The sequence below is a fragment of the Engystomops pustulosus genome, chromosome 2 (genome assembly GCF_040894005.1).
Source record: "Engystomops pustulosus chromosome 2, aEngPut4.maternal, whole genome shotgun sequence".
Taxonomy (NCBI): domain Eukaryota; kingdom Metazoa; phylum Chordata; class Amphibia; order Anura; family Leptodactylidae; genus Engystomops; species Engystomops pustulosus.
Genome location: NC_092412.1, coordinates 205889392 through 205905288, shown reverse-complemented (window position 1 = coordinate 205905288; position 15897 = coordinate 205889392). Strand labels below are relative to the sequence as shown.

The following is a 15897-nucleotide window of genomic DNA, read 5'->3' as shown; positions in this document are numbered from 1 at the left end:
ATAGAAGAGTGAAGAGGCCGCCGGGAGCCGCGACGAATATCGGGGACAACGGAGGGTGAGTATTAAGTTTATTTTTTTATCTGTATGCTACACAGGCTGTATACTGATAGGGGCAGGCTGTATACTGATGGGGCAAGCTGTATACTGCAAGGGGGCAGGCTGTATACTGCAAGGGGGCAGGCTGTATACTGCAAGGGGGCAGGCTGTATACTACATGGGGGCAGGCTGTATACTACGTGGGGCTAGCTGTATACTACATGGGGGCTGGCTGGCTGTATACTACACCCTCGGCTTATACTCGAGTCAATATGTTTGCCCAGTTTTCTGTGGTAAAATTAGGGGTCTCGGCTTATACTTGAGTATATACGGTATACAATATATTCACATAGGGCTAAACCATGACCTTGACATTTAGGGAAATGTGTGTTGCTCTCTAATTTTCATCTCCATTGTATTAGTGTACAATTATTTTAGTGTAAATGTGCAAATTTTATTAAATTTTTGCTGTTACTCACAAGTTGTATGAAGGCTGTTTATTATTAAGTTCTGTTTTTTATTACATTTTGTTAGGATGTGAGCTCTGAAACTATTTAGATTTTGGTAAGATGGTGGCTTTTACCCTGTGCAGTATGTAGATTTCTCCCCTTTTGGATTTTTACCAAATACATTTGGTGAGACAGTTTTAGGAAACTGGTGACAAGGACGTCCCTACTGCATGTTTCCAGCTGAAGCCTGGGAAGTGATGAGATTATAGTTAGAAGGCCTATGAGAGCGGGTACTTACCCTGGTTGTTCTTTAGGCTTAATGGACTACAACTGCAAACTTCTCATCACCTTTTCAGGAAGAAACTTGGTCTTCGTAACATGTATGTCAATACTTCAGGGATTGCATATGATTATGTGACACTCCAATAATCTCTGTGGAACAGCTAAAAATAGTGGAGCACTCAACAGTCCTAAAGTGAATAAAGCGACAGCTCACATAGGCAAAGGGCTAAATGTCCTGCCTGATTATTTCAATTTTTAAAACAATTCTAAACTTTATTTTAAATTTCATAAAAATGTGTAGAACTAATCTCATGAAATAAGTATGACAACTTTATTTCTGTCACCTAAGGTGGTAATGACAAGATGCAGAACAGGCTGCAGTTACCACCAATGCCTAGTAATTTAGTCTAATGGTACTATGAAAAGTGCGTTTCATTAGACTCTTTTTTTTTGGCTTGCTTGCCGGGACAGTTGCAAACACAATAAGCTTCTGTCCCGACTAGGGACCGCTATTCTAGTTCATTATGCTGGCCAACGTCTGAGAAATAAAGTTGTCATACTTATTTCACGAGACTAGTTCTACACATTTTATTGAAATTCGAAATAAATTTTATTTCAATTTTTAAAACGTTTGTAATCAGGAAGGACATTTCAAGTGAAACGCAATCCTAACCTCAACAACAGTATGTATCATCACACAGGCAAAGGGCGCCTTTATATTAGGTCCCACTGATGAAACAATTACTCCCTGTGCTGTGCATATGTGATATATAGGCTAGAGACCCGGTACACCAGATTTTGGAGTTTTGGTCCTACTTATCTCTCAGTTTATTTTCATCTTGTGCCATCACTGTACTGATGATCTACTTTTAGATTGTATTTGTAGGTTTAATTGAAAAATGTTTTATGATTACAAAAATAAATCTGGTACATCGCCCTTAATGGATAGAAAAGCATATAGAATAGTTTTTTACATTGATTTTAGAAATATTCTTGAATTTCCGCCTGGACCCCTTTACCTGTCTGGACTGCACTAAACCCTCTCTCCTCCCATCTCTGCTTAATTCCCAAGAAGACATCAGTGGAAAGCATGTCGTACAGCACATGTGCAGGCATAAGTAGTTGCAATCTCAGATTAGAGAAGCAGACAAGACGGTTCAGGATATATATGAAAAGGACAAGAGGAGGAGGTAGGGGCTCATCGGCGATGGGTGTGCTCCGGGACCCCCTGGTAATATAAGGGTATGCCCAATTAAAGTAAAAGGGTACCATGCAAGACTCTTGGTATAGTTTACTGTCCCTAAGGGAGGTGGTAGAGATATGTTATCTGTATGACGTATGTATGAGAGGTGAAATACAATTATATAAAGTATAAACATTATTGCAAATAACACAGACCAGAGTCAAAGTCATTTTACATAAAAGGAAAAAAAAATAAATATTTTATTAACCATCCCTGACACCTAGTTTAGCAACACTACATGGTCCCTAAAGCTATAGCATAGTATTTTCAGTATGTATCAGCCAAACCATTTATGGGTCCATCGTACCCAGAAGATTTACTAGTACAAATGTTACCACTATATCTTCTCCTTGTAGATTCCATTCCCGGTTTTAGCATTAAAATACAGCTGCAAAATACTGCTATACACATCCCCTAATATTGATGTGGGTCAGATTCCTAGCAACAGCACCAATAAGATCTTTGAAAGAACTGGCAGACACAGCGCTATACATTATGTAGTGGCTGTTCGTTGTACTACACATACCATTTCATTCACTTGTGTGGGAAGGAGCCGCCGCACCATATACTGTACAGTACTGCGTCTGTTCATGAGGAGGCCGCAGCACTCAACCCCTTCAAACATCTGATCGGTAAGTGCCATGAACCAGACCCTCACCAATCCCAAGACTAGACCATTATTAGGAAAGTCCAAATTCCCACATAAAAATCAACGTGTGTAATTTGTACAAACATTTTGCTTGAAATGTACTTAATGAAACTAAAATGGACCATTCTGTTAAAGTTGGAAAAAAAAAATATTCATGTAGCGATATATACAATTTTAAAGGGAAACAAGTCACATCAACGTCAAGTTTTACAGTTGTTCTCCAGCTAAATCCATCAACATGAGAAGTCAAGATAGAGAACGCTATTGTTTGACTGCTGTCCGTCCAGCTCGGCGCTGGATCACTGTGGTATACTGGATGCTCCAGATACACCGCTGAAACTTTTTCAGATCTGAGTCATAACCATAACTAAACAAATAACCGACTGCACTCTTCTGAATTTGTTCTGCAGCTTTGTGTGAAGGTAAAAGCGGAAAGGCCACCAAGTTCACCATCACGTTTAGAAAGAATAACAGAACAAAAGATTTGAATTTGAATGGGTTGTTCCAAAATAATATCTCACTTTTCCACCGTATAGGTGACGAGCATCTAGTCATTGGGAATACCGCCCATGGAAAGAAGCCCCATGTCCCTTATCTGGAGGAAGTGATGGTCCCGCCCCAGCTTCTCCAGCCACTGCGACACTCACTGAGGAAGTCAAGTTGGCTTCTTAACGATCTTCGTTAGTTGCATATATTTATATGGATGGGAAGCACAAGTGCATCAGTCACTACATTGACCAGCGGCACAAAATAGTCATAATCAGCAGCGGTCTGGGACCCCCAATGATCAGACACTTGTAACCTTTCCTGCAGTTTTTTTTTGGGGGGGGAAGGGGCAGAGGAAATGCTTTAATTATACCCTTGATCTTTGAGAGCATTGGCCTCGTAGCCGTTTTTTATATGCAGATCAGAGCCTATGTAGCCTGTCTGAAATATTTTTTTTTAGATATATATTGAGGGAGCATGCAGAAAGGGAATCCATTGTTAGTTTTGACCATAGTAAACTGCAGACAGTGCTAGGTATAGGCCCTTCGTGTGTAATGAAACTTTTGTGTACATAGTAAGTAGAAGCAGAGCTGTGAAAAATGATTTTTTTTTTTCTAATCCAACTTTGCAGCTCCTGCGGGTGCTTTCAACCCGAGGAGCTTTCTGCTCTTTGCAATGAACTGTTCGACACCTCCCCTTTGTTCTGAGTATCCAATCAAAATTCTGATTCAGTTCCACTTGAGAGCAGAGGGGAGGGACTGTGGGGCACACTTGAAAGAGCAGAAAGCTCTTCAGGCCAAAACACAAAGTTATGGTTACAGAGATGCCCATGGCTGCTCTATTACAGGCTCTGCAGGTTCTTAAAACAGCCAAAAGATTCCCTTGAAGACACTTCATGTTCAACTACTCCAGGATCTCCTCTCTTTGCTGTAAGATCTTCGGTGACGCCTTTTCTCTTTATGCCTGGATTTATTCCTTTCTCTACCTTTGTTCTTGTAATGTTCAGAGCTGATGCTTCTTTGTGGGCTGTGATCTCTAGAAGAATGCTTCTTGTGGGATTTCTTCACCTTCTTGTGATCATCGTCCCCTCTACTCGGGTCCCGCTTGAGTTTAGTCTTATGTATGTGCTCGGTTTCCTGAGTGTGACTGTACTTACTTGCTTTTGGCTGTCGGTGAGTATCAGCGATCTCAGATTTGCTTTGACGTGCTCCGCTTTCGGTCACCGGTAAATCAGAATTTTCATGATGCATATTATTGCCTAGGATGCTGGTAAGTGGATACAAAGGTCGACCTGGATTAATGACATTTATCGGTTTGTATTCCTGGGGTTGGGAGTCTTGTACACAGACTCCATTAACTGCATGAAGAGCTGAATTTGCATAGTGAATGTAAGGCCTGAGCGGCTCGTAGTCTGGGGCTGTTTGTGTTGAGGTAGATGTGACATAGTTCACAGGGTAGTCACGAGGGAGATTTTCACTGGGTTTCAGAGGGTAAATCTGGGCTGGTTTAGAGTCTTCTATAATTTGAGAGGCAGAGCACAAGTTCCTATGAAGAAGACTGTTCAGCAACTTTTCTCTCAGTTCTCTCTCCTTACGGTGTAAGCTAAGTGTTCGCTGCTTCTCCTCCTCTACACGCCGGAGTTCTGCCTCCTGCTGCCTCCTCCGTTTTTCTAGCTCCAGAAGACGAATTCTTTCAGCTTCTTTCTCCTCCTGCTCTCGAATCTTTGCAGCCTACAAAACAAGGTACAAGTCTATTGAGTTCAAAGTAATATCCTCCAAATTAACGTGAAAATAAATATACAAGAGACAAGTTTCTTTTAGACACGAATAGTAACTTCTGCCCTAACAGCTTCGTACACAACACCGAACCGCATGTGAAAACAAAATTCCTTCAAAAACAGGATGAGGTGGTGGTAATAGGGAATGAAGAGATAATGGTAAAAACATGTCCTGTAATGACCACAGAGGTAATGTTTAAGGGCCATTTCACATGGTAGGCGTTTAGAATACACACATACAAATATGAAGACCGTATGCTAGCAAACGGCTGCAATAGAAGGGCATTGGGCATGGCCAACACACACGTATCACCGTACCAAGCCGTCGCCGGAAACAAGATAGAGCATGCTCTATCTTTTGCCGTATAAATAGCCCAGCAGCCCATCTCGTTATGGAGAGGGGAGGGGCGAGGACCTCTCCCTCCAGCCAAAGGTATGCTACAACTCATCCTAGTTCTGTACAGATTGAAAAAGTGCAAATGTGCAGGATTCTAGGGGAACCACATGCACAAAGTAGGAACATCCACAAATTGTCCCAGCCTAGAGGATTGCTCACCTTCACTCTGCTTAGAAGCTCCACAATTAACCTGATGGACTGTAAATTCCTCTGAGCCAGAAGAAGCTTTCTCTCCTCAAAGCGGATTTTCTCCTGCAATCTCTTTTGTTCCTCTGCTTGCAGTTTTTGTAATTTCTTTTTGTTCTTGCGAGCTTCCCGCTCCCTCAGCTTCTCCTCTTTCTTTTTTATCTTATCCTTGCGCTTTTTCTCTTTTTCCAACTCTTCCAGTTCTTTTTGTTTGCTGTAAAACAAAGAGTCCATGTCAGTAAAAGTATGAACTGGTATAATAACACAAGCGCTTAGAGATGATCTTACCGCTCCTCCTCTTTCTGTCGCTCTTCTGCTTCCTTCTCTTTCCTCTTCTGTTCCTCTCTCTTCTGCTCTAGTTCTTGTAACTTCTGACGCTCAAGTTGTCGCTTTTTAATAGATACCTCACTCAGATGCTTGGTTGTGTCAAATGAGACCTTTCAGATATAATAAAGCCCATGAATCATTTCTTATTGTATCACAACAGAGATACTTCTCCATATACTTGTCAGATAGAGAAAAGCAGATGCTAGCGGCAATAAATACAGAAAAAATGATGATGATGATGGCCCCAAGGTGCAAATTAAACCAGAACCTCACTAGCCGACGAATACTGAAGGCTAAGTGCTAGCAGTGCCGTAGGAGCACATGAAGGAAGGATTGCACTCTCTCTGTACACTGTATGTAAAAATGCAACACCACGAAGGACAAGAGATACTGGGGGAATTTATTAAGAGCTGGTGCATCCTGCTATAGCCTTGATGTTCCCCTCACCAGCGCATGGTGCACTGTGTATAGCAAGAGGGCCTAGATTATTTCTATACCAGGCAGGACCTTTTTATTGGCTATAGTTAATTTGTCGGGCCACACCTACACCAGCTGCGCCAAGCCATTCCCACTTGACATGAGGTTGGTATGGGGCAATGGGTCACCAGACACAGTAGGGAGATCACCGACTATGTATTTGATGGGTAACAGATCTGGTGAACAGAAGGGGTTTGGAAAAAGTGAGTTTTGCTTTTTCCATTGTCCGCCCATCAGATCTGTCACCCACTGAATATGCATGGTGGATGTTTGCCTAACAACCGGAACACCACAGTCTATCCACAGATGAACTCGGTCAATGTGGGGAAGAAGTATGAACTGAAAGCCAAAAACAAATGTACATTATTTCTATAGATGCTGAGGTTTATAGCAGCAGTTATTGCAGTCCATTGTGACTACTCAAAATATTGATCTCTGCAGTGTTCAGCAAGTCAACACCATTTCACCATTGTGTCTTATGGAATTTGTATAATAAAAATGGCATTTATATTTCCTTCAGGCTGTGGCATTTTCAATGGCCATCTCTAGATTTCCACAGATCCACCCATGACGTAGAAAGAAACCCCATTCTGTACGTACTACAGCTGCAAAAAAAGTACCCAGTGACCTCCGATAATAGAGGAATGGCAACATATAGAGTTTATTTCTTCTAAAGAATCTCTGAACTTATATAGTGGGTTAAAGGGAACCTGTCAGCACAAACAAACCTCTACAATTACTCTATCAAGTAGGTTTAACAGCTTCAAGATCACATTCTCTTTATGGCCCAGTGTGGTGGCATCATCCAGAAAAGCATTTAAAGGGCATCTACGAGCAGGCTGAAGGACTGTATCCAATTGGGCCTTAGGGGCTCCAGCCTCCACAGGTGCTAATGGAACCTGGTGCCCCTCATACTCATTTGCATACAGTCTTTCATACTGGTAGTAGATGCCCTTTAAGTAAAATAGAAATACCTGAGGTGTAGAAGATCTCAATGCTGTCCATGCTTCAAGGGAAGACATTGGCCAACTGTTGCTGAAAGAGTATTCGGAGGTAAGAGAGCTGGACTTCAGCACTGAGGTCTCTGGCATAGCGTACAGAGAGCCGATCACATCACTGTCTCTTTCTGCAAATCATATGATACTACTAAGTATCATATCCCCCTGAGCAGACCCACAGCATCATGGAAACTAAGGCCAGCCTATGTGATGCTCTCTGGCAGATGTCGATGTTACTTTCCCCACTCCTGCTTTTCATAAAGGAAGACTTTTCTAAAGGAGCTCAGAAAGGAGGTTACCATGGGGGCCGAAGAGGTAGGAAATTAGGAGTTTTAAAAAAAATAATGCTATCCACTCCCTATGGAACAGGAAAGGATTGTCTAGATTTTTTTTTTAATGAAGTGGCAAGAACACTTTAATTTTCTGGATGATGACACCATTCTAGAACCTGGTCCACAAGGTGTAAAACTGCTTTATAAGGCACTGCAGTGGTTTATTAGGTTTATTTATGCAAAAAGGTTCCCTTTAAGTATTTTTTTAACAATCCCTTAAAGACCAGAACGATAAAACACATCTTCGCTAATTGTCCCATCAGGGACCGTTGTTTACAACGCCTGCACAGGTATCTAGAGAGTTCTTAAGTTACAGAATATACACACAACCTACCTTTATATTACAAGCCACAGCTTTTCCATCTTCACCTTTATGCATGAGCTTCATACCACGTAAAGCATTCATTGCCTTCACAAAGCCAACATACTCCTTGTATTGTACATACGCCTCAAAGTTCAAGTGACCTCCAAAACTAAAAGTATGGAAGTTCCTACCAGTCATTTCTTCCCTATAGGGATCAAGCATAGGGATGTCCACGTTCCTAATCTCTCCAAACACACTAAAGACCTTGACCAGGACGGCTTCACTTGGCTTCTCAGAACCAGAATTTTTAGAGGCAAACCACTTGCAAGGAAGGCCTTCTAGATGAATAGTGTCCGGTCTCTCACCAGGCAGGTTTTCATTCATGTCTTCTGCATCTCGAAAGAACGAGTCCCAGTCATGTCTCGTGGGAAAATCGATTTTGTATTCGGCAGCTCGGACTTTTAGAATATCAGAGAAGCCGCTCAACTTTATACTTTTCCCATCCAGAGCTGCGATGAAAGCCTTGACCAAGTTCTTGTTCTCGACTTCTCCCTCAAATCGTATGAAGTCCATGGTGCTTTTAGAGATGCGCAACGTGGAAAACTGGTGGCTGCTCACCATGCTCTTCAGACGTTCCATGACTTCCCAGTTGGAGATGGATTTTCCAGGTTGTTTCAGTTGGGGGAGCGCTACGCTGATGACCATCTTTGAGATGGGCTTGAGATACAGCCCATGAATATGACATAGTTCCACCGCTTCCGATGTATCATGCACTATGGTCGCGGCAGCCATTATGGGTACAGCCCTCTGTCAAATGAAAAAAAAATAATAAAAATTTGGACTAGTAGACAAAAATGATGAAATCCGTTTATCAAAAATAGGAAATTAACAGGGTTGTCCGGGGTTACAAAATCTGATACACATGTCTATCCCTCACGTGTGCTGTTTGCAGCTTAATCCTATTGAAGAAATTAGGGTTGATTTACAGTATTAAATGTAACTGCCACACTATGCATGGGAGAGCCCCAAGCGCTCAGGTGCTGGAGGGGCTCCCCAGACCACTCCGCTCCTATAACAGTTCTAAATTACGAACGTCACTCCCTACATCGAAGGGTCACTGACATATATCCAGTGCATAGGGACACCTAAAAATGACCCTAAGCAAGTGCTCCAGCATTTACAGACTACCAATCTCATGATCACTCATCCACAAGTATGTCCGTGTATGTAGGGGAGGGGTTAGGAACTTTTAGGCCAACGCCATCACTAAGCTCTTATTCAGGAAAGTGTTATGTACAGTTATATTCTGGGAAATTCAGTTTTATGCAGAAAAAGATCTAAGAATAAAGTAGTATAATGACCTGTAAGGAGTCATGAGGGCGGAGATCAGTGATAATAGGATGTCCCTGCCAGAGTAGACCGATGTCCGGGTACATCATTATAATATTGGTGGCAGCTGCTGAAGGTCACGTATATAATGACATGTTGGACATAATAGAAAAGAGAAGGGGACGTCCTAGCGACACTCATCTCCACCCCTGTTACTCCTTACAGGTCTCAGGTACTGCAATCAAAGTTCTTTCTCTGCATCTTCTATATTATAGGAGGACATTATTGTCATCCTGTCACTGTCCTGGATAAACAGGTTGGTGGCATTTTGTGGGCCCAGGTCCTAGTGACAGGATCCCTTTAACTATGTTAACCCTTCGCTGACTCCAGGGGTGCATGGAGGACTGCACAGCCTGGCACAGGGAGGGGGCATCCTTCCAGGCGATGAAGGATATCTGGGCACAAGCTGTCTGGCATGGAGCTCTGCACACTACTAGGTGATACCTGGGCATTATAACGCTGGTCACACCCTGCAGACTGGCAGGACCAGCACAGGACGTATTAGAGAGCCACATCCCGCCCCCCTCATACCTGCAGCGCGCACCGAGAGCTCAGCCGCTACACACACATCCGGGCAGGAAGATCACCGAGTCGCTGTGCAGTCTGGGATGTGGGCGGCGCTAAAGAGCCGGGTATAGTTCCGGTGAAGGTGATTGGTCATTACTATGGTTTCCATAGAGATTGGTTAAATCGCCTATAGTTAAAAGACGTTATTGTTTACCGGAAGCTGATGAATCGCCATTTTGGTTCAGGGCAAGGCTGTGTTATCTGCGAGCGCTGAAGCGATTTGTAAACTTTTTGAATCTTGTGAGGAGTAATCCAGTGTGACTGTCATGTAATATCAGCTAATATAGCCTGCTGCCCGGAGGAGACCAGTGCTAGGCGCTATAACGCAGCATTCTGTTCACCTGCGTTCTGTGGAGAAAATCCGTGTTCTGTCAGTTTGTGGAGTGCATCAGTTGTTCACGCATGACTCGAGGGAAAAAAAACGGATAAATGTGGCCCTGTGTTTCCTGTAGCGATGGGTTATAGAATATCACATTGCAATGGCGTTTATGCTTGTTATATGGCTCTCTGTAGCCTTGTTTTAGCCTTTTGTTTTTTCATGCACAACTTTAGCATGCTCAGAGCTTCCCACATAAAAAAAGTGAAAAAACACCTAGGTCTCTAAAATTTAGCAGTGCCACGCAGCTTTCTAAATTTACCCTTGTGATACATGTCTGTTTTATTTTCTTTGTCTATGATTTGCAACTTTTTAGAAGAATGTATGGAACTAAGCATGGGGTCAGTTGTACTTTTTCACCTAAAAAGTTGCAGAACAAAGAAAACATCTATCTTGGAAAGATACAGTTAGGAACATTGCAACAGAAACAACCACCCACTAACTTATTAAGACCCTGGCATAGTCACAAAAATGCAGCTAAAAAGTCTCAAGCTCAAAAAAACTTGCAAAGAGAAAAAACAGATCAGCATAAAGATGCATGTCCACCATGAGTCACACGCATAGCACTACTGAAGAAACTCCCAGGGTACCCTGTATTTTTATTTAGTAAATTATATAGAAAATATTGAGTAAATTATTTTATTCTGTTCCCTTATAAAGAATGGCCGGACCATTATACAAGCTCTTGTGTCATCCCCTCATCCTCACAGACCTTAAGCACATGTGTCACCCCCTCATCCTCATAGATTGTAAGCTCTTGCGATCAGGGCCCTCACTCCTATTGTTCCATATGACTGTTTGTACTCTGTAATGTCTCATGTTATTATGTCCCCTGTGATTTTTAAAATGTACGGAAAATAATAAACTAAGCACAGTCTTAACTATTCATATGACTGGGTCCATAAATCTCAAAATATATTTAAAAAAAAAAAAAGACCTAAAGTTGGCCTCACTGAAAACCATTTGTCAACCTTATATTAAAACTTGACTTTTATTTCATCACATTAAGATCTTTTATAAATTGGGGCAGCTCGGTAGCTTAGTGGTAAGCATTACAGCCTATATACATTACAGGTATAGTTGTGTATTTGTCACTTGATGATAATGTTTTTCTTCCACCTGCATGTGGCACAATTCATGCGAAAGTTTTTTGGAACACTTGGAAATTTCCATACTTACTATCCACACATCATTAGGTATCAGCGAGCCATAACAATACGCATGCGCCAATTATATGAGAGGTTTACTTGCTCCCGCCATGTGCGAGCAGTTTAGGATCATTGTGCATGCGCAATTCTGATTTAGTTACGGCCACCATGCCGAGGATACACTGCGCATGCGCCCGTTTTCCAGGCTCCATTAACTCCTATGGAGCCCCTCAGGCTCTTTTGCATAATTTTGAAAGCCTTAAAAAAAGAAAAAACAGGTATACAAAGCTAAAAGAATAGCAGATCCTACCAGAAGGGGCACATACCAGTTTGTCAGTGACCTTGGTTTATAACCCTTCTGCTGGTGATAGATGGCCTTTAAAGAAAATCTACCATGTGATTTGATGCATTATGAACCAAACATACTATGAGAATGCTTTAGCTACACTGATGCAGTAATATATCTTGTTTAATCTCTGTGCTGAGTGGTTTTGCTGAAAAAAAACTATTATAAAATTCAGGACCTTGGGAAAGCTGGATCCACATTACACACGCTTTTTGAACGGCCAAGACGGGACTAATCAACCTGAGCTGGATCACTCATACACAACAGCTGGGGGATGATGCAGCACCTGATTATTCTGCCTGTCAGGGAGAACAGTGATTACATCATCCTCTGGTGCAGTGCATAACTAATGTGAAAGGAAAAACGCAGAGCCCAGGCACCGAAGCAACAGAGCTTCATTATCATAATTAATAATTGTTTTTTTCAGCAAAACCACTCCGCACAGGGTTTAAACAAGATATGTGCCACAATCAGTGTAGCTACAGCATTCTCAAGGTATTTTTGGTTCATAATGCATCAACTCAAATGGTAGGTTTCCCTTAAATCATGTATCTCTCTTCACTTAGAGGGGGACACATCAGAGTGTATGGATGTGCCTCGTAAAGTTGTATATTTACAACAGTTTTTTCACTGTATGATGAAGAGAAGCAGTCCTGAAGCGTAATCCTAATCTCACATCCTATCCCTAAAGTTAGTTTAAAGGGGTATTCCGGGAATATGAACGTCTGACACAAAAACCCTTTATGATATCAATAAATAAATACAACAATACTCAATGTCATTAGTCACAAAACGGAGCTAAAATAATATGATTTTATGATTTACAAAATGTATGGCCTCTCTAAAGTAGGTGGAGTTATCACTAAGATGGCCACCACTGGAAACTACAAGTTCTATGATCCTTTAGTTCTCAGTAACTCCTCCTACCTCTTGTGCTCTGCCCCCAGTGATTATATAACAGGTTTTCTTGCTCTGTTACCATAGTAATGATGTGTAACTGCCATCACCACAACACTGACTATACTGGATGCACTGCAACCAACCGACTACAGCCAAACATAGTGGTGATCACATGACCTGCCCAGACAGGTGCAGGACATGTAATGTGGACATGTGACCAGCGGCCATCTTCTTTTCTATGACGGACCGCGCGGAGGAAATTAACGGACTGATTAAAGGGCCAGTAGCATTTTAATTCTTCATTACAGTCTATGTCACCAGCATTTTCTGCTAAGGGGAGCAAAATTTTAAATAACAACAAATTACACATTAGCTTATATTTTGAGTGCCCACTTGTATATGAATTATGCTGATTCCTGGAATACCCCTTTAAGTGTCTAAACCGTATGTAGTGAACTTCTACAGGAGTTATTTAGGTGTAATTGCTCAATATCTCTGACTTTGCGTCCCTATTTAACCTATATATTGTCTTCAATTGATCATTTTGTTTCTTCTCAAGAGTGCTATCTAAAAACGCAACACGCTACAACCCCCTCCGACATGTTTTGACACAATAGTTACTACCTAACTACACTTAGTCCCGGAACCCCTGAGGGTGCCACTGTTGTAACAAAACATGTCAGGGGGCTGTAGATTATTGCGTTTTTAGATAGAACGGTTTAGCCCCTCCAGATTCATTTGCATATAGCATTTCATCCTGATGATGGATATCCTTAAAGATAACTTTTGAGATTGGATGTGAAATTGGATTATGCCTCGGGACTGCTTCTCTTCATCATACAGTTAAAAAACTGTTGAAAATAATACACCTTTACATGCTACATTCATACACACTGGTATATAATGTGACAGTCCCTGGGCCCTGGGTGAGGAGAGATACAAGATAATCATGGTCATGTGTAACACTTTTGTTTTGGCAACATTTTTATAAAGTATCAAACAATATACTTGCACAATCTACTCTTCTACGAGGAGCTATACTGACATCTAGTGGTGAAATTTAAGGACATTTACCACCAGGATGAATGCAATTGAGCCTGGAGCCCCTCGGGCTCATTTGCATACAGCCCTTCATCCTGATGGTAGATGCCCTTTAAGTGTCCCATCTCTCATTTCACCTACAAAATGGAAAAGTGAACCATAGAAATGTAAAAACTAGCCACTAGTGAAAACAAAAGGCTAGACTTGATATTGGAGATGAAAGCTGTCTAAATACGTCCCCAAGCCATTATGAAAGGATAATCGTCTGTACATATAATTCCACAAAGATTGTAGATTTTTAACCCACTCTAGGACATACTATTAGTTGTCAGATTGTAAGAAAGATTTTAATATGATGAAATAAAAGTCAAGTCTTAATATAAGGTTGACAAATGAGTTTCAGTGAGGCCATCTTTAGGCCTTTTTGTAAATATATTCTGCAGAATATGATGGCACTATGTAAAGATTATTATCATATTAAAGGAAACCTACCACTTGGGATAGGGCTTATAAGCTGGACATGCCGTGCACCAGCTCAGGGTGAGCTGGTGCCGGCGCTTATCTCCGTTATGTTTTTAAACAGTTTTAAAGTGTTTTAACAGTTTATTAATGTTTATATCCTTACTGGCTTTCCCATACCGGGGTCCGCGCTCGGCGCACCATGCGCGCGACCGTGCGTGCATCTGAATAGGAAGTGGTAGCGCGCATGGTGCGCCGAGCGCGGACCCTGGTGCGGGAAAGCCAGTAAGGATATAAACATTAATAAACTGTTAAAACACTTTAAAACTATTTAAAAACATAACGGAGATAAGCGCCGACACCAGCTCACCCTGATTGGTGCACGGCATGTCCAGCTTATAAGCCCTATCCCAAGTGGTAGGTTTCCTTTAAAGGAAATCTTCCACCAGGATGAAGGATTGTAAACCAAGGACACTGACATACTGGTATGTGCTTCCTCTGGCACGATCTGTTCTTCTTTTATCCTCTTATGCCCTTATTTTTAAGGGAAAAAAAGCTTTAAAAATAATGCAAATGAGTTTTAGGGGCTCCAAGTTCCATTGCCACCTTTTTAAGCTTCTTAGGCTGGTTTGAATCATTTTTTACAAGCCTTTTTTTTGTAAAAACCAGGGAATAAGAAAATAAAAGAAGAGCAGATTCTGCCGGAGGAGGCACACACCAGGATGTCAGTGTGCTTGGTTCACAATCCTTTATCCTGGTGGTAGATGTCCTTAAGAGGACAATACTTTGTTATGAAGATTGCTGCGCCTGCCATTTTCACTGCTACAGAAGCATAATAAAGCCTGAGGGTACCAACTTTTGGCCAATCGAAAAGAAACCGGAGGAAAAGAAGAGTCTCCTGGAGAAAGGCTATATCCAGTCATGGTCTATTTAGTTCCTGCAGCAGTAAACGGCACTTCACAATAAGGGACATTAACTTCAGGATAATGATATGAGGAGAAAAGGGGATACAGGGATGACAAGGCTGTTTATTACAAGGATTGTAGTAAGTGCTAGTGGAATATTGTGAGTGCCCGGCTGCTTCCTTACATATGGTGACACCATGTAGTGTAATTGTGAAGATGTAATGACAGTAACATTAATAGCTATAAACAGTAGTAAGAAATGGTGGTAACGAAACAAAATAATAATGTCTTGTGTAGTGGCCAGGATGTCAGGGAAGGGAGATACAAACATACCCTCCCTAAGTTCCTGGAGGAAATCACATCAAGATGGTCTAGGAGACAATGGCACCTGGGAGGATGGAGCCATGGAGTCCTCCAAAAGCTTGCAGCGCTCCTTGCACAGGAGGAAGACTGATCTCCTTGCCATTGACTGAAATGAAAACTCCAGCTATAAGGCACAATGTGGTCTTGCAGTATATCCTGAAGAGGCATCACGTTTCTGTGACGTTGCAGTGTGACCCAAGAAAAGTCCTGGAATGGCTGAACCTGAGAGCCTTGGAAATCAATACAAGGCATTCAACAGACTTTGACAAAAAGGAGATAAGTCAGTTTTGAAGTGTTGCTTCTTCTAGAGTAACCTAAATATGTGCCTTTCATGTAAGTGTATGTGTAATTTATAGGCTTAATATGGGTCTAAGTCTAAACTGTACCAAAAACGTGGACTGTATTGTTAAGATTACATGTATTTAACCACTTAAGCCACCACGACATTGGGGAACATCGC

The 15897-nt window shown here is 41.7% G+C and overlaps 1 protein-coding gene across 2 annotated transcripts; it reads right to left on the bottom strand.

The window, feature by feature from the left end:
- Positions 1–1408: 1408 nt before the first annotated feature.
- AKAP17A (A-kinase anchoring protein 17A) lies at positions 1409–10009 on the bottom strand. Of its 2 annotated transcripts, XM_072137903.1 has the most exons (5): positions 9864–10009; positions 7974–8750; positions 5794–5942; positions 5479–5719; positions 1410–4875 (listed from the first exon to the last, which is right to left on the bottom strand). In XM_072137903.1, the coding sequence occupies exons 2-5, from the start codon at positions 8733–8735 to the stop codon at positions 4045–4047; spliced, it is 1983 nt and encodes a 660-aa protein (XP_071994004.1). In that variant the 5' UTR covers positions 8736–8750; positions 9864–10009; the 3' UTR covers positions 1410–4044. The 2 variants fall into 2 exon arrangements, with proteins under 2 accessions (XP_071994003.1, XP_071994004.1); XM_072137902.1 differs by lacking the exon at positions 9864–10009 and having other exon boundaries at positions 1409–4875.
- Between the last annotated feature and the right edge of the window lie 5888 nt (positions 10010–15897).